Source organism: Dryobates pubescens, chromosome 13, assembly GCF_014839835.1.
Source record: "Dryobates pubescens isolate bDryPub1 chromosome 13, bDryPub1.pri, whole genome shotgun sequence".
NCBI classification, from domain to species: domain Eukaryota; kingdom Metazoa; phylum Chordata; class Aves; order Piciformes; family Picidae; genus Dryobates; species Dryobates pubescens.
The window spans coordinates 32,195,402-32,218,488 of record NC_071624.1 but is presented as its reverse complement, the minus strand read 5'-3'; the positions used below and the strand labels follow the sequence as shown (position 1 = coordinate 32,218,488).

Sequence of the window (23,087 nt, the reverse complement as noted above, 5' to 3'; positions counted from 1 at the left end):
TGCCCCTTGCTCTGCATCTGCACACTGAGCAACTCCTACTCAAACCTCAGCTGCCAGTGACACAAAAGCCTGCGCTCTCCAGAAGCCACCTTTAGGAAAGATGTTTCTCCCTTACCTTGGAGCAACCTAGGCAAATAAACATTGAATTTAGGAAGAAGCCTTCAGAATTAGCATGACTCTTAAAATGTTAGTCCTGTTTCTCACCCATTTCATAATCATTTTCGGCTACTCTCCTCATTTTGGGAGGCGTTGTGATTCCAGATTCCATGTCTTGCCTTTTAGGAGCCTTTGTGTCCGATATCAAATGGTCAAAACTTTTCCTTGTACCTAAAAACAATTTATCAGGCAATTAAAAAAAACATTAAACCTGCATCCATAGTTTAATTTATTTTCTTTTTCTCTCTCCTGGTCAAGTTCCTCTCCTATCTACAACCTCTTGACAGGAATCTGGGGACATTTTCACCCTTTTCAGGGATGGCAGAGAAAAATACGATCACACCATGCCGCTCTCCATCACGGGCTCCAAAATGCTTCACAATAGGTATGAGGAAAGCATGCAGCTGATTCCAAGATGGAAGCTGTGGGGCATGCTATGGGCTCCTGGTCAACACAGCACATCCAATCAACATGCCAAAATGGGGTTACTGAAAGGGAAGCAGTCAGAGGGTTGTAATGAAAGAAATGCCTCTCCTCCTCCCGGCCGCTCGCACGATGCAAAGGGTACCCACAGGTTGTGCCAAGCAACTCAGCCTGGTTCTCTGATATTAAGACTTTGCTTGTAAAGGTGATGCACTGAGAAGCCATGAATAAAAATCAGATTGCTTACAAAACATCTGAAATGTTTTGGGACCACCTCTTCTAGTGAAAGGTTGAGCACTCAACAGAGCAGCTCAGCTAGGGGAGTCCGCTCCTTGGCTTTGCTGAAAGGGCTGGTGGCAGAAAACTCACACCACGGATCTTTAGTATCTGCAATATCTTTTTTCCCTTCCCTTTTTTCTCCCTTTTTCTCCACTTCAGCATGCACATTTTGAGTGCCACTCTTGCTTCCCCCACTCTGTGAACAAAAGAACTGAGTTGGTCCTCTCAAACTGTACAGTGCTCTGGCACTTGATCGCTGTAGGAGCTGCAGGTATCCCCCTGAGTCAGGAGCAAGCACTTAACGTCAGAACAAATTCAAGCAGTACTTTTTCTCCAGTAACACTTCCTGGGGTATTCTGTAGACAAATTAGTAAATTAGTTATTTTAATAACCTAGAAGCTTTTTAGTGTTGGCTTGTGAAGGCTGCCCCATATCCAAACTCATGGATTTTCGTGTTCGAGGGCTTATCTGTCCCACTGTCGGGTAACTGGCAGCCAGTCTGTCTGACCCCTTTGGTGATGACCAGGGTTGGTTTTCCTTTAGTGTCCTGAAAGTGCAGAGAAATTAAATTAAGAAAATCTTTTAGACTGTGCACATTTAGGCATAAGTTTTGTTTTTTTTTTCAACTAGCCAAACTATCCTTTATTAAACCCATCCTTCCTCACAGGTTCATCTCCCCCAAACACAGGTTAAGAAATGGTGATTGCTTTGCTTCCAAAAATGCCTGAGCTACAGGAAACTAACAATCTGATATCAATGTAATGCTGAAGAGAGGAAAAATAAAGCCATGAGAAGAACACAAAGCAAATCAGCCTATGAGGCAAGATGGAAGATCTTTTATAATCAGCTACTTCAAACAGGATGCTAATAAGAGATACTGAGTGGAGTGCTCCCTACTGAGAGAAGCTGGCTCCCCACTTCCAGGTTGATTTTGAAGCTTCTCTCTGTGGCTGCCTGTAGACAGGCTCCAAGGGGTCTAGATTTTCCACTGACATGAACCAAGTGATTACTTAGGACATGCCCTGGAGCTCTTCAAAAGTCAAACAAAATTTTCTTCTAAAAATCTAAATGAAAAATGAGATGAAATTAGGTCTTGGAGAAGGATGTTAGCAAAAAACCTGAACATCCTCCAAAGCAGTTAAGCCCTGAAATAGCTTTAGGGAATCTCAAAATTAAAGCTGCAGGGATTTGGTCCCCAGATTTGGTACCCTGAAGATATTGGTCTGGAAGCAGTACCAGCACTACCTAAGCTTTAGGAACGTGGGGTTCAGTTTTCAACACACCACAGATTACCTTTGGGCAACTCACTACAGGCAACAGCCACTGAAATTTGGGTAATATCTCTGAAAGTCAGACAACCAACCTATAGCTAGTGTCACTGTGATGGATGGGATATGTATCCATAGGAACATTCTCCACTGAAACATCTGTCAGCAAGAGAGACTTCCTGTGCTTCAGGCTGCAGCGGCTTCGGACTTCCTCAGACACTGTCAGCAGAGCTACAAATGCAAAGAGAGCCAAGAGAAGTTTTCCACAGCAGAGCACACTGAGCAGTGCCAGCAGCACCCTAACCCCTTCAACCACTGCCTTTTACTCTGAGCACCAAGGAGATGCAATCACACCTTACTGAGAAGAACAGATTTGAAGCAGGTCATTGAAAAATTTCTCCTCCCCACCCAGTCACAACTCCCCCAGCTAAACCTCTGCCCTCCCACGGTCACAGCTGCCACTGCCAGGCCACTACAAGCTGGACTACTCCATGGCACACACCAGCACTGAAACCAAGAAACCTTCACCCTCCCTAAAGCCTTTCCAAGCTGCATAGCAGCTCCTGTGCTGTGCTGACAAGTCTTCAGGCCACAAACAGCTTTCCAGGATGGACCCCAGACTCTTGTCCAGCTCCAGCTGCAGGTTTCCTTCACCTTGGTACAATTTTACCTGCCTAACCCCCTGAGAATTCCCACAGCAGTCCATTTCTTTTCAGCTAGCAGAAATGCCCAAGGCTCTGTGAGTGTTTACCTGCCAGGTAAGCCACGCTCTGGGTGTTCACCTCAAACTTGTCACAGTTCCTGTGTTTGTTAACCAGAGCCAGTAGTGTATGTAAAATCCTCACTGTTCTTGCTACAGTGGTAGGAGAAGGATGCCTGTACCCTAAGAAATGGGATTAAGAAATCAGATACTGCATTTAATCTTTGAATGGATGCTTAGGAAGCATTAATATTTTGCAAATCTTTCCAGGTGTTTCTCAGTGCCTTCTCAGGACACTTCATAGGAAGGGTAAGGAAGCACAATGCTAACAGAAACTGCACATTCAAGACTCTCTTTCTCTGTCCCTTCCCCCCTCAATCGCATCATCTCAAATGCCTGTGGATATATTTTGTCTGTGATCTCACACATCAGCCTCCTTAAAGCAACAGGGAGCCTGGACACAGGCAGGCACACACAGAAGACAGCACAAACTGCTGCACACTTCCCATGACTGAAGGATTTGTATCATTAGCTCTAAGGACCTTCACAGCACTTGCAGGAAGGAACTCTGGCAAAGTGCTGCAGTCAAAGAACATTTAACTCTGCACCAACTTAGTAACCCAAGCTACTTAAAATCCACCACCCACTTTTTTCCCCTTCACCCTTTCTGAGTTAAGAGTGTTCACCTAAACCAAACAGCAAGGTGTGTTCTTACCTTTCAGGAGGTGTCCCACTAGTGCAAAGTTAAAGTTAGAGTTGAAGTTTAGCCCAACAAAATGATCCATCTGCTTGCAGTGCCATTCCAGTGGTCTCCTGATCTCCATGAACACCTCTTCTGGGCTCTGAGCCAGAAAAAATGAAGCACAAGAGCACTTCAGTGAAGGTTACTCATCAGATCTCGAGGTTGGTTTTGCAAGAGTGATGAACCAGTGATTTTAAGAAGCTTACATGAAAGTACCAAACCCTCTCTTGAGCAGAACACAAGCACACATTTCTGCTCCAGTTTAGAACAGAGGAAGAAAAGCTTCATCTCCACTTCTTAGTTTTACTGTTGGTACTACCCAAACTGCTACCACCCAAGTTTCTACAGCTAAGTTCAGCTTTAGTTGCTTAACTAGTGCCCATGAAGGTGGATCATTATTTTTTCCCCTTTTTTACCAGCTCTACCGCCTGACATAAGCCAAGGGGGAGCCAGAGCTGCCTGCTAACAGCTCACCTTGTCATTGAAGACCCTCAGGCTGTCCAAGGTGTGCAGATTCTGCTCCAGCAGTGCTGTGCCTGCTGAGTACAAGTTCACCTCATCCAGCTGCAGCACTGCCATCGCTACCCAAAAGAGAGCCTTGTGCATAGGGGAGTCCTGGAGGGAAACAGAAGCAGCCAGCAGTGCACTTTCAGGTCAGTTCTATAAAGGAGAGACCAAGAGGACTGCCACATGGCTGTGTGCAGGCACCACAAGGAGCCCTCTAGCAGGGTCTGACCTCAAGCACATCCATTCCAGCAAGATCTTTATGTGAACCTGCAGTCCTCATGCACTTAACAGCTGCACAGTACAAAGCAAATTCATTTTAGCCTTTTTTCCCCTTCCAAGACAATTCCTTCTCTCTCTTGCTCCTTCCCTTGCTCACAAAACTGTCAGACACATTTTGCCCTCCCCCAGCCTGAACAGAAATGTGCCTTTTGTTATCAGTTTGTGAGCAGATGTTGGAAAGGGGTCACAGCTCTGCAGATAGAGCTGGCCAAGCAATTCGATGCCCAAACCAAATGCTGGAATCCTATTCATTACCAGTGGCTAGAGGAGGCTCCTCATTACTGCTGCACCTATTGGTATGCTGCTCAAATAATGAACTTGAAAGTCCCATGCAGATGGCTGAGTTCATAGCATAGCAGATAAGCCTCATGTTCATCACAAGCCTTGACCTGAAAGGCTTCTCAGCAATCACAGGTTGGGAAGCCAAGGAAAATGTGCAGATCTTCTGGAAAGCAGGGAGAGAGGCTGGGGGATGGCCCTTGCCTGCACTGCCATGGCCCAGTTTGATGAAGCAGAACAGAACATTCCAAAGCATCTTCAAAGCCTTTGCACATATCTCTGACATTTCTCCCATATGTGCTACCTTTGAGCATGAGTCAGAGCAGCCAAGTGTGAACTCCAGACACCACCACACTTGGATTTTTGAGCTTATAGCCACCACTGCCATTTTAACTTACAAAATATCTTCTCTGTTTACTCTACACATCCATTTGTTTACCTTATTAAGAAGAGGCTGCAGCTTGGTGAGTGCTATAACTGTAGCTTCTATTAGAACTTGGCTGTTGTAATTATCAGGGCCTTTTAAACAGCTCTCAAGTCCCTTTTTGTAGGGGGGGAAAAAAGAGAGAAAGTCGTTAAAAGTACAACCATAATTAGACTTTGCTTTGTAAAAAGAAGATGAAAGCTCTAAACAATAACTGTTGCCCTCAATTAGTTCACAAGGCCTGAGCTCATTTTAACCCAAGGACTGTTACAAATGGGGATTTACAGAGAAGTGAGCTCTGCCTTGCTGAAAGCACCACAAGAGGCTGCAGGACAGGGTGCAAGCAGTAGAGAACAGCTCTTGAACAGTGTTAATGCTGTTCAGTTAAAGCTTGTGCCCAGAGAACTCTAATAAAATGCTTCAAGGAAAACATCTGAGCACAGAGTTTACTTGCTGTGGGGCACAACCTTCTTTAGAAAACAGGGAATGCCATTAGCAAGGCAGTTTAAGTCACCACCTCTGCTTCTAAGTTCTCCTGTGGGAATGTCCTGCTCTTCACTGTATTTATTTACAACACATTAGATTATTAACTTCCTTCACACAAAAAAAGAAAGTTGTGACTCCTCTGCATGCAGCTAAATGCCTGAAGAGAGAAAAAAAATATCTCATTTATTTTAACTCTGACTTCTGGATCAGAGTCTCAAATTTAACCTCAATATTGAAACCCAATTGCTAGTCTGTGGAAGTCACAGCAGCACTGACATTTACTGCCACCAGACTGATGGCAAGTGAAAAAGGCTGGCCTCCAAAAGGTGCATTTCTGATCACTTCCATAAAAGAATATGCTTGGGAGAAAACCATCTATGCTGAGTTCTATATCTGATGGGAAGGGAAAGCTTAAAATAGCCACAGTAGCAGGTTTATGAGTCACAAAGGGAACGAGACAGCACCAAATACCTTGCTGAGGATTCGGATGATCTGTTTGATTTGTCCATGGGAGACTCGTTTGCTTATGCAGCCAAAGACCACCAGGGCTCTGGGCTGCAGGGAGGGGTTGTACTGGAATGCAAACCTGCAGGGAGGAGCACAGCCCAGTGAGCAACCAAGCACACAGCACCGGCTGCAAGGAACAGCTGAGAGCTCGCAGTGTGTGACGCCGGCAGGGGTTCTGTTCTGAGATCTGAGACTTACTTTTGAGCTAGTTCAGTCCACTGGTCCAGCCACTTGCACGTGGGAATATCCCTCATACAGGCCTAGGGAGAATGAGATTGTTTGAGCACGTGGGACATTGAGGACAAGGAGCTTTAAAATTCAGAAGGTGCAGTCAGTTTAACTCTCAGGAGTCAGCTACCTAACTATGTGTCACCAGATCTCAGAGAGTCACAGACTGCACTGGGTTGGAAGAGACCCTCAAAGGGCTGCAGGGATCCTGCAGGAAGGCTGCAGAAGGACTTTTCATAAGGATGTCTAGAGACAGGACAAGGGGGAAGGGTTTGAAGCTGCCAGAGAGCAGGGTTAGGATGGCGCTGAGGAAGAGGTTCTTCATTAAAAGGGGTGGTGAGACTCTGAAATAGGCTGCCCAGGGAGGCTGTTGATGCCTCCTCCTCTCTGTGGGTGTTCAAGGCCTGGCAGGATGAGGCCTTGAGCAGCCAAGTCTAGTTGAGAGGTGCCCCTGCCCAGGGTGAGGAGGTTAAAGTAGATGATCTCTGAGGTCCCTTCCAGCTCGAGCCATTCTGTGATCTCGTCCAAGCCTCTCACTGCGCTGCTTGTCTGTACAAAGTGCAAGCAATGCCATTTCCCCTCCAGGACAGTTTCTCTGGAGCCACATACCTCCATGATCTCCAACAAAGCCTCAGTGACAGTTTCCAAGGAAGTCAGTGCAAAAGTCTCCCTCTCATAGGAGCCAGGGGAGAAGGACCTGTCACGGTAGCTGGATCGGAAGGCAATGACTGCGGCTGACTTCACTTTGCTGATTCCAAACAGCAAATAAAACTTGGGCAGAGAGAACTCAGTCAAGCTCAGCCTTAAAACTTGCTTGGTCTCCTCTGTTGAATAAATATTTGCATATTAGATTTAAAGCACTGCAATTCACTCCACACCTTAAACACTCCCATGAGTACAAAAGCAGACGGTCAGCCCCCGACTCACTCTGCACACCCAACACCCTTTGCCTTGCTACCTCTCCCTGAGTATGCTACAGCTGTGGGCTGTGGCACAGGCTGCTGACACCAGTCACCAGGAAGATGTGTTCTAAAAACAGGTAGAAAGAAACTCAGGTAAAGAAATGGTTCTGAGAGACTTCTCCCCACACTGATTCAGAAAATGGAAACCTGGAGAGTTCCTGCTCTGGAATGCCAACAGCACTCTAAGCTCAAACTGCAATCAAATTCTGTTTCTGGCCCTGGCACTCAAATGAAGAAAGCCACTTGAATCAGAAGGAAATGATGGCCCTGCTACTAGCACTGAATATTTTTACCACCCTGAACTTTCAGTTCTTTTTGGTGCACCTCAAATTGATTGTTGAGAGAGGAGAGCTGGCCGCTCCCTCCTGCGTCACAGCAAAGCTTTGCCTTCTATCTATGTCTCTCTCTATCCCTGTCTGCATTCACACACTGCTGATATATATAGGCACACAATGAGCTTTCTTAAAAAGACCAGATTACATAAACTTGGCATTTTTTCCCTGCACGAAATCCAGCCTGGCTTTATGCAGCACTTCTGTGGTGACAGGTGACAGCTACCTATTTACCCACAGCCATTATTTCAGGGCTGCTGAACGCCAGCAGCAGGCACACAGCTGCTTTATCAGCTTCACAATCCCCTCATGCAGTTGATATTTTTGTTAGCACATTATGCAACCATTCAAAAGGTGCCCCTCAGCCACTTTTAGCAGCAATGTGATTTCTCTTTTCTCTGCATTACAGGAACTTGCTGGTGGTTCTCTTTTTCTCAACCCCCTTATACAAACTGTTTCCTTTATGCACTGCTCTGCACCAGACTGCCACTCTGGAACTCCCCACCCCTTGGCTGTAGATCACATCCTCATTCTCATTTGTATGCAGGCTGAAGCACAACACAGGCTCTTCAAACTCTCAGAACAGTTTAATGAGAGAAAGACAGCTCAAATATTTCTTAAACAAACTACGAAGCAATCAGCTTAATTGAGCAGCTGAACAAAGACTTACCGCTGAAGTGGAGCTGCGAACAAGTGCAAAGAGAGTGAATGATGTTGATGACGAGACCGTGAGTGGAAGCTCTGAGAGAAAGGGGACCAGTGGCCACCAGTAAAGTTACCACGTGGAAGAGGTAGGGGAGATGTGCTGCCACATCCAGAGAGTTGTTGAAGGAGAGCATCAGCATGTAGCGTGCTAGTATAGCAATGTCATCCCACATCAGGTGCTGCTCCAGGGTGGGAGTGGGAGACAGACAGGTCTTGTCGATTATTTTACACATCCTCCCAATCACCTGAAAAGCAACCACTCTGCTTTACTGCACAGCTCCCAACTTCACTAAAAACATCACAAGGTAACAGTGGAATTACTCTGGAACCCTTTTGTGCAGTACTGCCTGCACTGAGCTGTCAGAAAGCATCTCAGTGGCACATTATTGTGGAGGGTGGGATTATTACGTTAGAGGAAACAAAGGCAAAGAAGGGACTCACTTTGCTTGAAACCAGCTTCACATTTCCAGAAGCAAGTGCTACAGCTGTGTCTGCCATAACCTCAGCTTTTATGGATCCTAAGCCCCCTGTGGCACTGGTTTTGATGAAACTGTCCAGCACTACATCAAGCAGATCTGTTATCTGTTAGAGACAAAAAATAATTCTTTGTTATCAGTCAGATTAACTTCACTTTCTCTGGAGTCAGCAGTCACTCCTTTTTCAGCTGAAGATGTGTAACTCCCATAACCTGAAGCAGCAATTTGAGTGATTTGTTCTCCTTTTGGAAAAAAGCCCCATGCCAGCTGCAGACAGAACAAGAGCAGAGTTCTTCCAGTGCCAGGTGCCTGATACACCTCTGAACGCTCCTGCTTCGCTCTTCCCACTCAGTACCTGCACATTTTTTGGGGGGGTGAGGGGTGTTTGATGACATATTACTACTAATAGCAAAGACTTAAATTTCAGTTCTGAATGGAAGCTGCAGAACTTGCACACTGCTCTCCACAGCTCATGTGCTTCGGTCGTGACAAGATCCACTTCAGCCCTCTGCATTAAAAGTGGTTAAAAACTCTACATCCTGCTTATAAATAAGCTGCAATAGTTAATGCAGAGTTATTACCTGTCCAAGACTTCCCCAGATCTTTGCCTGGATGGAAGGATACATCTGCTTCTCATTAATTGTCATGGTGATCAGCTTATCGAGGATAGCTGTGACCCGCTGCCGCTTTGCGTCGTCGTTGTGCTTGCAGAACCGGACCAGGTTGGACAGCCAGGGGGTCATATACTCCAGACAGAGGTGCTTCAGCTCAATACCTGCAGGAAACAGTCACCTTGTAACACAGGGTCAGCACCAGTCGCTATCTGTGAGTAAATATTTATGTGTGAGCACCTCTCCTTGCCCTTTTATTGCCTAAAACAATCAGAGCTGAGTCAGTAAGTGTGGCCAGACAGGCTTCAGAGAGAACCTCTGAGCATGACACCCCAGAAATGCCTGCAAGATGCTGACATCTAGAAGTCTTACTAAGAGATATGACACAAAGATGTGGACATTCAGTCTTAGGTGGAACTGCTTTGGATAGTTTCTTTCCAACCTGGAGAACACGTTCTAAACGGCTCCCAACAGAGAAGTCTGAGCTGTGCTATGCCTGGAGAAAAGGGATGACAAAAGTAGTGCAACAGAGGCAGATCTACAACTGACAGACACCATCAATCTGACAAGATCCATTTGGATATGACTAAGGAACCCTCTAACTATTCCAGAGTTCCAACCTTAACCATTGTGGACCTCAGATTTTGGTTTTTGTCCTGCAATATCTTCTATTTCTGGTGAATTCACAACAGCCTGGCAGAGATGGATCCAAAGTGCTCTGCACAAAACCATCCACACTGACAGGAAAGAAATAATTTGTTCTGTGACCTCTGCCTGAAGCTCATCCTCTAAACAAACCAGATGCCTCAAGTAAAACTTGTTTTCACTTTCAAATTCCAAAGGCAGTTAGTTGCCTTCCTTTCTTCATTAAAAAATCCACTTCCAGGGAAAGGAAAGGCCACATCCAAATGTGAAAAGCAATGCTTCTGCTCCACCAGCTGCCCTTCCAGCCTGGAAAACTGCTTCCTTCAGACTACTGCACACTTTGACTATTAAGAAACAGATATAAAAGGGTAATCTTGCAAAGAGCTAAACCAGCTCTAGAAGCATTTGCACTTTGTGACTCAGTAAGATGAGGAAGCTCAGTTGACTAAGCTCAGCAGCTTCTGCCCTCCCTGGTTAGCATTAAGGAACACCACTGCTACTTACTAGATTTGCTAAATCCAGAAATGCACTCTTCCAAGAACTCCAAGGTGAGGTGTGGTTCGTTAGCTGCAAGAGTCTTACTGATGGACACAATAAACAGAGTGTTGTTGGCAGGAATACAGAGACCTGAAGTTTCCAGTAACTGGCCCTCAATCTTTAGATTAAAGGTACAGGTTAAGGCACATAGGAGATTATAGGCGGCAGACCTGGAACAGAGCAAGCAAGGAGAGCTGTAGTAGTTGCCTTGTGCATCTGAAAACACATCCATCAGATAAAGCATCACAGGAGTGGCAGTGACATTTCAAAATCAAACCAATATTGCTAAGTCTGAAATTACACTGAAATCCTCAGCTTCTTCCCTGCACCAGTTAAGATTCACAGACAATGACATTTGCTGTAGAGAATTTCTCCTCCACTTGCTTTAAACAAATGTTGATGAGCTTAAAGAGCATGCTTGCAGGACTTTGTCCCAGGCTTCCCAGAACAGCTTTCAGTTCCAGGAAATTCTGAATATTTCCATGGGCACCTGAGCTGCTGGGACAGATTGCCAGGGGCTCTGGAGGAGGATGCCACTGAACCAGCCTTGCCTGGGGCTGACAAGGTCCAGCAGCTCCTGGGTTGTTGAACATGAAGTTCAATACCATGAAAATCCCATGTTCCTGTCCTTGCTTGAGTTAGAACAGAACTGATGCTGTTCAGTTAGAAACTCATTGCTAAGCAAAATTATTTCTCTTTAGGAAGAGACATGAAGCTTCCTACAGGGCTTCAGTTACCCTGACAGCATGCATGCCTTCCCTCACTGACAGAAAGCCCTTCTTTAGCAGAGAATGGGCTGGGTTGGAAGGGACCTCAAAGATCACCCACTTCCAAGTGCCCTGCCATGGGCAGGGGCACCTCCCACCAGCCCAGGTTGCTCAAGGCCTCATCCAACCTGGCCTTGAACACCTCCAGGGAGGAGGCATCCACAGCCTCCCAGGGCAAACTGTTCCAGTGTCTCACCACCTTCACTGTAAAGAATTTCTTCCCAATCTCCAGTCTAAATCTCCCCTCTTCCAGCTTCAATCCCTTCCCTCTCATCCTATCACTGCACACCCTTGTAAAAAGTCCCTCCCCAGCTCTCCTGCAGCCCCACTTCAGGTACTGGGAGGCTACTGTGAGGCCTCCCCAAAGCCTTCTCTTCTCCAGGCTGAATCCCCTGCAAGGCCATTTTATGGAGCTGTGATGAAAGACAAACTGTTTTGTTCAAGAGAGATTTGCTAACACTACGAAGGCCCTGAGCAGAGCTGACACTGTGGCCTGAGCAGAGCTGACACTGTGGCCTGAGCTGACAGCAGTGTGGAAGGTCTGTACCGCAGGCTGGGGTCTGAGCTTCCCAGGTTGAGCAGCGCAATGTTCAGCAGCGTCCCAGGGACGTCCTTGGGACGGATTTTGGTGTGCTGGGGGATGGAGTCTGGCTGCGACAGCTCCCACCGCGTCCGTATGTGAATGATGGACCTCACGATGGCCTCGCACTCCTGGTGCATGAAGGTGAGTGGGGTGCCTTGGTTGGCAATGGTTAAGGTGAACTGGTTCTCATCAACCAGGCAGATCTCCTCGATCTCAGAGGCGTAGTAGATGTCGTTCAGGAACACCGTCTGCCCCAGCACTCTGGTTCGTTCTGCTGATGTCACCTGCACAGCTGTCGACCCAACCTTGGGAAGAGGACAGAAAAATGGTTCAGCACCTCTTGTTCCCAGCACAGAGGGAAGAGTCTGATGCTTCTAATTTCACAGAGGTCAATGTGTGGAGTTTTATCCTTCCTAAAGATGCAGCTGTGATTTCTCCTCGAGGCAGAACTGAAGAGTAAACCCACATTCAAACCCTTACAGAAACACAACAGTTCACCAGGAACAGCATTCAAAGGACTTACTTTAATAGACACTTTGGTGTCTTTGTGAGCCAGCTTGAGAGCATTGTGAAACACTTTCAAGTCTTCCTCCAAAGCCAAGGTAGCTGCTGGGAGTTTCTGCTGGTCGTGTTCGATGTGCTCTGCCAGTTTCCCTGGAGAGTCTATGAAAATAAGCCTTTTGCTGCCTTTCAAACCTGTCAAGAGCCTTTCATGGTATTTGGTGTATTCTCTGACCCAAGAGTTACAGTTATAGATAAAAACTGCTGAGACATTTTCATAAGCAAAGCCTGGGAAAACTACAAACCACTTGGAAAGAAAGTCTGTTTTAAAGCGGTTACTGGGGCCAGCGTGGGTGAGGTCCACCACGATCTCGTATGGCTTTGCATAGTATGGCTTCAGAGTCAGTAGCACATGGTAGATCAGTAAATCTCCATTGATCTGACCAGTCTTGAATCTGCAAGAAAACAAGACAGAGGTTGTTGGGTTGGCATTTCAGACCATAACCATCTGAGGAGTGTGGGGCACACGCTGCTCTACCAAACCCTGGCGATCAAAACACCGCCCAGGCGAAGCTACAGCCAAAGGCATCTCCCATCTCTTCCAGCATGGCTCACACTCCAGCCAAGTTTGGTGCCCAGTATGATGAAGCTTGACTTGGGATTTAACTCAGCTTCACTTTGAAGTGCCACAGCCAAGCAGCCTCCAGACAGACAGGAGGTTTTTTCAACTGAAAGGGAAAATAAAATCCACCAGGGCAACAACTGGATCCAAACTGGATTACATGAGAAGAGCTCAGAGTCTGTTTGAAAGTAAAAGTCTCTCAAACTAACTTCTTAACCAGCTCAGAGATTCAAATGATCTGGTTTTATGTAGGAAAAAAAGCAGTTATTTCATGAAGTCCTCATGAAGACTAATTAACCATCCCCCCTAACCTCTTCCAAGGATCTCAGAGGGATCTACTGCAGCATCCTCTGATGCCTGCTGGAGCATGGTCAGTCCCCCCAGCAGTACAGAGGATTCACCTACAAAATCCCTCTTTCCGGAGAGCACTGAGGTAACAGAGAAACATTTAAGAACTCTCTGTTCTCATTTAATGATTCTCTGAATTCTGGGAGACTGGGCAGTGCCTAAAGCAAGCCTCCAGAGCTAGCACAGCAGGCAAAATTCTATCAGGAAGAGTCAATTAAAACTCAAACCCAAGAGCAGCTTGTGAACATCTGAAGTGCTTTTAAATACCTACCACTGCTTCACCCCAGCATTGGCTCAACTCCTTCAAAGCAAACCAACAGGTTAGGGACAGAGCTAATAAATACTGTGTGGGTTTGAGTGCACTGGGACCCTGCTTCTGATACCATCTGAGGTAACCACCTGAGCACAGGATGACCTGGGAGATAAAAATCAATGAAAGGAGAATATCTGCTGCCAAAGATGGTTTCCACCCCCTGTCCTGTGTTACTTCCTGTTGTTCTGAGAGCTAATTTGGGCAAGTTGGTGTTCCTCCCCGTCCAACATGTCATGGTAGGGCTGTTACACAAAGGAAATGTGTCATCTCTGTGGTTTGAGTCCTCCACTTAGAGTAAACGACAGAGGATTTCAGTTACTGATTTGCTTACAAAATACCAGCACTAAGTCTGCCTGCTGCATGCCAGTGGGCACTGGCATCTTAAGAGCAAACCCATGCACAAAGACATTTTGTTGCTAAAGGACAAAGTATCTGCAACACCAATTCTCTCTGGGCTCTCTCCTGGCTAGGTGAGTACAACATTTCCCTTCTCCTCTTTTAAGTCTCTTAGATGTTGTAGAAAATGATAAACAGAAGTGTTTTTGAAGAAGCTCAAGTAGCTCTAACAATCTGCACAAATAGCATCTCTGGCTGAACTAAGGGAGCTGATCTAACTGGAGTTTTAGTGGTGTTAAAGGTTATTCACAACCAGCCTCCAGAGACTGGGCAGTGACAGTCACTGCTTAGCTCTGCTGCTCTCTGGGTTGCAGCCCTTGCTGTGCACTGACAGAAGACCCTGTCGATACCCAGGCACAAAGGACTGAACTAAAAAGCAACCCCAGCCCTCTAATGATCAGCTCCTTTGCTCTCATGCATGTGAGAGAAGCCCTCAACAACATCAGTTTGTCTGTTTGCAAGGAAAGCACATCTGCTCTAGAATGCTACAATTAGCTCTGGACTTGTGCAGGCAGAAAGAGCTGCAGCTCCTGGCCAGGGCCATGCCACGTTGGGGTATCTCTGTACCACCAAATGTCTCTCTAGCCTGCATGGCATGCAGAAATCTCATGCCAAATGTTGTTTCCCAAAAAAGAGGCTTTGCTGGCTTTGCTTTTTTGCCTTTTTAAAGCATGCTACACTGCATCCTCCAGGCAACCTTCACATCTAAAGATCAAATCCCACCTGAGCTGGAAACGCTCACTGTGATGGTTTCCAGTTCCAATTTAGCAGCAAGGGATTCATCTCAGAATGGAGCCTGATCTATGTTATGGGTGAGCTGCAAAGTAAGAGATGCAAACACCTTCTGCTGCTCCTTTGTCAGGTCAGGAGGCACCCATTGTTTGTTCCCTGCTTATGTACCAGGCACATCATTCCTCTCCTTTTCCTGGAAGACTCCAGCACCTCCAGTTCACCCCTCTGGTGGCTGGGAGTGAATGCTTTAAGCTCTTTGGTAGGTAGGCCTGCTAACTTTTGGCTAAGATCCAAGTAAACATTGTCTGGAACATTGCAAAATTCACTGTGCCTGAGAAGCAGATCTGTGATCAATACCCCATGGTACAATGAAGCAGAGAAATGAGAGAACAAAGATCTTCCTACTGCAGACAGCTGCACTGAGAAATAGCAACGATTCAAAGAAGTTTCCTGCTGTCACTTAGAGGAACATTGGAGATGAAAGCAGGGCTACACTTCCCACATCCAGGGGAATACAGCAAAGTAAGAAGTAGTAATCTGCAAACTTAAGATGGGTTTTTCTTTCCACTGTGTAAAAGCAGAAGTGATGAACTTAGTTGTAACATGGCCAGCTTTGAAGAGGGGGAACCACCTCCAGTCTGCCTCGGCATCGCTGAGTGGTTAGTAGGAAACATTTCCCTCTCCCTCTTTGCTCTATTTTCTTTTTTAATCTTCATGCATCTTCTAAAAACCTCAGGCTGCCACAAGTTCAAGACAACCTATATTCTTTCAGAGTACCAAGTACTTGAACTCGTCCTCCTACAGCCACTAAAATGAGGTCATGACATATTTTTGCCATCCAAAAGGCTGCTGCCAGCTATTCCCTGAGAAGTCTGAGTCAAGCCCCAAGCCCCAGGGCTTGCTGCACTAACCTCACCATTTGTGCCTTTGCAGGTGACTGCACAGGAAGATGAAGGCAGAGAAGCACAGGGCACCACGCTTTGCCTTCCCTGCCGTGATCATCTTTGCTTTGTGCCTTCAAACAAGTGCAAACCACGGCGACTATCCCAGGCTTGGAAATGGAACCTGGAGTCCCATCAGCCAAAACCTGAGTGGAAGCCAGAACCTAACAGAAGCCAATACAAATTCTCCTCTGGGCATCAATCTCAGCAGCAGAACAACTAGTTTGAAAACACAGACAAGCAGCCTGCAGTCCATATCCTCTACAACGACCCCAAATTCAACATCTCCCCCTGCCAAAAGTGATGCTTCTGCCACAGAGGGACTCAGCAACAGCAGCAAACCCAAGAGTACCACGACAAAAGAAACCACCTGTGAAGATAATAAGCCTCTTATACTGATTTGCTTCATTGTCATAGCAGTGCTTGTGCTCATCTGCACCTTCCTACTTCTGTGCACAGTTGTAATGGCAAACAAAATGTCCTATCTCAAAAAGACTCAGCAAGGAAGACGTAGGCCCAGGAGCAACGGTGACCTCCTGGCCACTAGCAGCTTATGGCCAACTGCAGCAGGAACGTGGCAGAGGATGTCCAAGGAGCCAGCTGGAACTGATTTGATAATGCAAGACCTGGTAGCAGGGAGAGAGGCTGCAATCCAAAGGAAAACTGATGATGAAACCAAGAAGAGACTCACTGAAGAAACAGGCAATGAACAGGAAAACAAAACCCCAAAGTCACACAAACCCATTCTAACCAATTTTGTAGTTGAGATTTAGTTCATCTTCAGGCAAAACCTCCTCTTTTGCCTTTTTGGTGTCATCAATGTAAGGTGAAAAATGTCTCTTCCAAGTAACACCATGAACTTGAGCACAGGCAAGCTGAACTCAGATCTATGGGCCTTTCCTCTCTGATAGGGGGAATGCTGTGCCAGCTTGTAGATCCAGAAGGGATAAAGACTGTCTTGAATTGCCTTTTATAAAGAGTGTCAGGACTGGACTCTGCCCAGAAACCATGGTGACAGGAGCTGAATTGGACCAACCAAAAGGACAGAAGCCTGCTCACAGACCAGGACAGGACTGTCAGCCTCATAACTACACTTCCAGGTGCTACACCATGATAACCAAGTTATGTTAAGAAAAGCAGAACTCGGTCACAACTTCAATGCAATTACTGAATCAGGGAACTGGCCCCTGTCAACCCTTTGGGGGTTTTCCATCAGGCACTTCTGAAGCCAGCTTCACTGCTCCTGGACCAGATGGAGATTGGTTATTTATTGTGTTTTGAGCTGGTGCAGGACTCAAAGTTTGCATTGTGTGTCCAGCACCAGAAGTGTTTCAGTTTGTTATCTCCAATAAAGCAGCAGCACCAGTTTTTAAACAGCTCCTGTGATACTCTTTCTCCCAGTCAAAATATTACCAATAATCTGACACAAGGCCTTTTGGAATATCATATCCCTATGACATTTGCTGAAGGTCACTAAAGGTCCTCTCTGCTGAGGGGCTGTGATTCCTTGCCTCACAGGAACAAACTCCCCTTTGTCCTAACACAACCAATGGGAATGTGCCAAAGAGTTATTCAAACTCACCACCAATTGTGTTTACTCTCCTACAGCCCTGCTTTGCCCCCATATTTCTGGGGAGAGGTCTGTGCCTGGCCTCACTGCCACACAGCTTTGTTGTTTTAAGGGAAGATGAGCAGCTCTTCATAGGCTGCTTCTTGGGTTAAAGCAAATCTCTTGCACCACGGTTTCAGGTGCTTGAAGCTGCATCATGGCAAAGCTCTAAATGTCCTCTGCAGCTGTAAGAACATTTCTGACACAAGAGCTGGTTGTGACCGCTTGAATGAATGAGGGCCTAAGAATGAATCCCCAGTCCATCTTCCATCACAGGTTTGGGTTGGAAGGGACCTCTGAAGGACTACTCCAACTCCCAAGCAGTGAGCAGGGACATCCTCAACTAGATCAGGTTGCCCAGAGCCCTGTCCAGCCTCACCTTGAGTATCTCCAGGGATGGGGCCTCAAGTACTTCCCTGGGCAACCTGTCCCAGTGTTCCACCACCATGGTGGTACAGAACTTGTTCCTAAGACCCAATCTCAATCTGCTCTTCTCTCATTTCAAACCATTGCCCCAGGTCCTGCCACTGCAGGCATTCAGAAACAGTCTCTCTGCAGCCTTCTTGTAGCCTCCTTCAGGTACTGGGAGGCTGCTCGTAGGCTCCCTCAGCCTGTCCCCATAGGAGAGGTGCTTCAGGCCCTTGAACACTTTCGTGGCCCTCCTCTGGACCCAGTCCATCATATCCACATCCTTCCTGTGTTGAGGGCTCCAGAGCTGGATGCAGTGCTCCAGGTGAGACCTCACGAGAGCAGAGCAGAGGCATGTCAGACCCTCTGCTCCTTCCAGAAGAGTCACCTACCACCCTGGCTCTCCTTTCTTCTCGGGGGGTGATCCTACAGGAGGTTGTTCTTTTGGACCTTTGTGACCCCTCTGGTGTGGCTGAATAAACACCCACATAGTCTGTGGACTGACCCTTCGCCTCTAGAGCTAACAGGCAGGGCCAGTTGCTTTCTCCTTCCCCCAAATGACCATGAGCTCAGGAGGCAACAGCAGAGGCTGGACTATAGCAAAGGTGAGAAACTAACCTGGTGTAAAACTGCTCACAGCTGGGAATATAATGGAACTAAAGCAGGAGGATGGATCTGTGGGGTAGCCAACCTGCACCCAGCAACACAGGCAGCTCTCATGAAAAAAAACAGGCAAGGGAGGGAAGAATCAACATCCCAGGTGGAGACTGTAAGGGCTGAAGAGAATGGGGAGGAGATGAAGGAACCAGACAAGAGGCTGTGAGCTCTAACAGGGGCAGGATTTGGGTTTGCCGCAGGAGCAGGGAGTCTGAAGAGAGAACTCGTGCAAGTCAGAAGAGAGGCACCACAGGAAAAGCAGGAGGAGATGAAGCTGCAGAAGGGTTTGGCAGTAACTACTTGGCACTGGCAGAACACTTGCAAAATGCCATGGGGACATATTTGTGCAGGTTTCTTTTTTCAGGCAGCACTTCTAGGCAAAAATGCTCAAGGGGACAAAAGAAAGTAGCTTGGGTTATACTAAGTGGCATGGACAAAGACAGAGAGTGGAAAACAGCTGCTCAGAGAGCACAGCCCTGCACTAATGATGGCAGCAGGCACCAAAGCCATCCAGACACAAAAATAAACCAGGGAGCAGGGGGCAGAAGGGTGAAGCCTGTCGTTATCTGCCTTTTAACGCAGCTCACAAGTGGAGATGCATAAGCAAGTCAGGATCCTGTGACCAGAGAGCCTTCCATGACTCACTGCAACCAGCCCAGGGCTGCTTCTCCACTAATAACCACAGCAGTGCACCAAACCCACCACTGAAATTAAACCAGGAAGATTCCAATCCCAGCCAAACTTGCCTAATTCCTGACTCACCCAGAAGTAACTCTGCTCCACAGAGCCAGGCAAAGAGGCACTGAGGATTCGCCACAGAACAGGCACAGAAATGTGAGCTTTGCAGAAACAAAAGAGCTGAAAGGTCTGCTCCTGAAGCATGCAGACTCAGAGACAAGGCTCTTAGTAATCTCCTCACTCTTGACACTTCCTGCAGCTAGTGTTGGCAAACTTCCTCCCTAGCTGCAGCAACCTGCTTCGACATGAAATGAGCCATTTTAGGCTGCTCTCGGCGCCCGCCGCGCCCGCCTCGGGCTGCCGACACAACCTAAGGGGATGCCTGCTTGAGAGAAGATCAATGTGCAGGTAAGAGCCAACTGCAGGATGGAAAGGCTTCATGTTTGTATTATTTGCTTTGGAACTGCATTGTGTAGAGCTCTGGGCACGTCCCTGACTTCAGGGAGTGGCTCTTGTTGAATGTCTGATCTTAAACCTCCTGGGGTTTCCAGCACGTGTTGGTTGATGCTGCTACTGGGATCCGAGCTCTACAGGCAGCATTAGCTGACTGTGTTTTGAAAAGATGGGAGCAGAATCAACAGGAACTTGGTCCTTTTTGCCTGTTCTGAACCTGGTAGAGCTTAGATCCCACCATTCTGGAGGAGCACTGGTTTATTGCCCATGTGTGTTTACACTGCTGCCTCTGAAACGAAGTTTTGCATGTCTGTAAAACCAAAGATTCCTGCAGATTACCTCCCCAGAGAGAGCTTCCCAGCACCAGCATTACACTAACTCAGAAATTAGCTCAAACTGCATGAAAGTAACTGCAGGCAGAAACTTACAGAGCAGGGGGTGTATTTTAGATCATGCATGTCCTATGGAGACTCAGAAAGCTGAACTCTAAACAGCAGAGGAAGAAAAAGGGATCTGCTGCATGCCAGCATCTCAACATTAGCACAGCCTCCTCGGCACAGAGTGGCATTTCTAAGCCAGCTGAATGCTGTTCCGCCATGGCATCAGTTCTTGGACACGTGCTAAAAATCATTATGCTCTACTTTGAACTGCAGAAGAGAGGCAAGAGGAGGAAATAAAACTTTAAGAGCTTTTTCCTTTGGTCTCAGCTCACAGTCCTCCAAACAAGGTGATTTTCTCTGCTCATGACAATCCTGTTTGTCAGCACTGCTGTGTTTTGTCCCAAGCCACAAGCATTCAAATCCCTGATAGATGTTGCTCTGTTAAAGCCCTGTTAAGACTCCTCTGCTGATGCCTTTTGCTGAGAAGATGAAAAAAAAGGCAAAAAATAATCCAAAGATTCTCTTCAAAGAATGATCAATAGTTAAAAATCTGCTTGTTGGCTGGAAAGTCAGCAGCAAACCTGCTGGTTATGCAAATGGCAACAAGCATGAAATTCTAAGCCCTGGGTCTGAGGTGGTTTTTCCCTGCTACCCTATTAACATGAAATTGTCTGCTCTCAGGAAAGTGTTAACCACACAACAAAGCAGCTTTCAGCTTCCTATGTTCTGCTTCATTCCTGCTCTAGGAGAGGACACATCTAAAGAGGCTGCAGGAAAAGAAATGGCCAGCAACCAAGCAATACTGCTTCTCTTCCTTGGAGAAATCTGGAAATCCCTTTCTGCAGCAACACCTCCAAATGCTTCCCTGAACAGGAGAGATGTGTGCTCCAGCACGGGGAGTCCAGGGCAAGACAAAGCTGCTCTCCATCAACTGCTAGCAACTGGACCCAGCTCGCACAAACCTCAGCGAGCTCTGGCTGTGACCACAGCAGCCCAGCTCCCCGAGGCAGAGGCAGAAGCCAGTGATGGGAGCTGGATAGCAGCACTGCTGATTGGCATCATCCTGGTCAGCATGCTGGTGGCTGTTGTTATCATCCTGCTGTGGAAATGCCGCAAGAGGCCAGCTCCGGTTGATGCCAACTGGGCAGGCCGCTCTCCCTTTGCAGATGGAGACACACCGGACAGCTTCATGGACTCTGAGCAGGCCACCAAACGGTCATCAGTTTTATTTTTGCTGCCTTGGAGACTGAAGCAGGACACAAACTTCCAAGGGGATCCCACTGCATCAGAGAAAGCAGCCCCCTGCCCCACCAGCAATGCAAGCAGCCAGCTGCCCCCACCAGCTGAAGGCTGCCCTGCAGCCAGTTCCCCTGCTCCCAGCACAGATCCACCTCCAGCTCCCACCTCAGAGGCAGCAAGCACTGCACCAGACTCCTGTCCTGCACCAGACGCTTTAGTTGGACCTCCAGAGCTGCCACCTCCACCTGACTGGCTCAGGGAATCCACTGAGGTTCACAGCTCTGAGCTCAGCAAGCACCAGGAACCTCGCTGGGAAGCAGAGGAAGAATTGCCTCCCCCACCCCAGCTGCAGGTTCAGGAGATTCAGGAACCACTGCCCCGGCCTGAAGCCCTCCTGTAAGCTGCCAATGTTGACTGCCAGCACACTTCACTTTTTTTCTCAAAGGAAGTATTCTTCAAACAACTGGAAAAAGGAGAAGCTGACACAAGCAAGAACAGTGAGACCACAGTGTGGGCATTTCCCCAGTGTTTCTTAACTTCAGCTGTCACAAAAGGGAACAACCTGCTTCTGCCACTGCAAAACACAACCCACAGTGTGCCCCCCACCCAGCTGCAACCAGGGACTCCAGATCCAGGGGACTGCAGAGAGCAGGGAATGCACCCCTTGGGGTGCCAGCATATCCAGGGGTGGAACACACAGACATGGAGCTGGCAAGAAGCAGCAGCTCCAGAGTTGCCTGGGGCTTCTCAGAACTGTTTGTCCTACTAAGCTGTGTAAGAGAATGCAATGAATTCAAGTTAATGGCAATAAAGCTTTCCAATTCAAAGGTGTTTTGGTCACTTAAAGCACAGCTGAGTATTTGCTGAGGTATGAAGCTTGGGATCCCACATGGAGTCTAGATGCCCCCACACAAACATTCTACCTTGCATCCAAAAGTCTATTTGCTGCATATGAGAGGGGCTAGGATCCCAGCAGCAATGGCTCACAGCTATCTCCTAACAGCCAGCAGCTGTTCTTTAGCAGCAGCAAGACTTCCTTTAGGGCAAATCTTGCCAAAGAGTTTACTGGGGTGAGGCCTCCAGCCACTTCACACCAAGCAGAGAACAGTGCAAGTGAACAGCTCATAGAGTGGCCACTCAAAGGCTGAAATGGCTTCAAACACTGCAAGAACAAAATGACCTTCTTTTACCTCCATACTTTGGGGGCTTATGGGTAAAACAGAAACAGGCTGTAGAACACTAAAGCACATGGGGAGCAGAGTCAGTGGTGCTCACTCACTGATTTCCTTCTCTGAAGCAGGCTTTGCAGGAGGCACTCAATCCCATCCACACAAACTAAAAACAAACATCATGTTGCATGGCTGCCCAGATGCCTTCAACTCAAGGTGTCCAAGGGTCTGGCACGTTCCTTCCTGGGCCCTGAGCACACTCTGAAGCTCACTGTCCTGTCTGAACCCACACATCCTGGTAAGCCAGGAAGCAGGAGGGTGGGCTCAGAGGAAAACTGCTTGGATTTACAGAAGCAAGATGCCAGATGCTGGAGCTACCTTTCCATGGCTTTGAGTTTGCCTGGAGAAGGAATAGATTTGTGGATGCCCAGGGCACATGTGTGCACACATCCCAACAAGAAACTTCAAAACCTTTAAATTGTCACTAAAACCTCGAGTCCTAGGTCCTGCAGATGCAGTTCTGAGCTGCTGTGCATGCAGTGGGCACAGAGAAACAACACAGGTAGGCATTTTTATTCCTGTTTCTGTAAGCTGCGTGTGCCTAAAGAGAGTTCCAATTCTGGCAAGATCTTATTCTTCAGGTTTGTTCCATGTTACAAATGACAGCACTGCAAAGCACAGCCACTCTCACCATGCTGTCTGCAGAGCTCCAGATGAACATTTCCTGTGGAAGTCTGCAAAATGC

General features: G+C 47.3%; 3 protein-coding genes across 4 annotated transcripts in view; 2 read left to right on the top strand and 1 right to left on the bottom strand.

Annotated features, from left to right (window-relative positions):
• The window catches only part of NF1 (neurofibromin 1), a 91,760-nt gene that overhangs the window by 13,589 nt on the left and 55,084 nt on the right, over positions 1-23,087 (bottom strand). For both annotated transcript variants that reach the window (XM_054166373.1, XM_054166374.1), the window contains 16 exons: positions 12,420-12,852; positions 11,861-12,201; positions 10,514-10,716; positions 9,335-9,528; positions 8,719-8,859; positions 8,243-8,522; positions 6,888-7,102; positions 6,249-6,310; positions 6,015-6,129; positions 5,073-5,174; positions 4,043-4,183; positions 3,542-3,668; positions 2,878-3,009; positions 2,222-2,357; positions 1,251-1,405; positions 205-327 (listed from right to left, as the gene is read on the bottom strand). In XM_054166373.1, coding sequence (XP_054022348.1) covers positions 205-327; positions 1,251-1,405; positions 2,222-2,357; positions 2,878-3,009; positions 3,542-3,668; positions 4,043-4,183; positions 5,073-5,174; positions 6,015-6,129; positions 6,249-6,310; positions 6,888-7,102; positions 8,243-8,522; positions 8,719-8,859; positions 9,335-9,528; positions 10,514-10,716; positions 11,861-12,201; positions 12,420-12,852 — 2,900 coding nt within the window. The remainder of the gene's footprint in view (positions 1-204; positions 328-1,250; positions 1,406-2,221; positions 2,358-2,877; positions 3,010-3,541; positions 3,669-4,042; positions 4,184-5,072; positions 5,175-6,014; positions 6,130-6,248; positions 6,311-6,887; positions 7,103-8,242; positions 8,523-8,718; positions 8,860-9,334; positions 9,529-10,513; positions 10,717-11,860; positions 12,202-12,419; positions 12,853-23,087) is intronic.
• EVI2A (ecotropic viral integration site 2A) lies at positions 15,758-16,602 on the top strand. Its single transcript, XM_009902950.2, has one exon. The coding sequence runs from the start codon at positions 15,758-15,760 to the stop codon at positions 16,520-16,522; it is 765 nt and encodes a 254-aa protein (XP_009901252.2). The 3' UTR covers positions 16,523-16,602.
• EVI2B (ecotropic viral integration site 2B) lies at positions 20,688-22,090 on the top strand. Its single transcript, XM_054166372.1, has one exon. It carries the CDS (start codon positions 20,716-20,718, stop codon positions 21,571-21,573), a length of 858 nt encoding a protein of 285 aa, XP_054022347.1. The 5' UTR covers positions 20,688-20,715; the 3' UTR covers positions 21,574-22,090.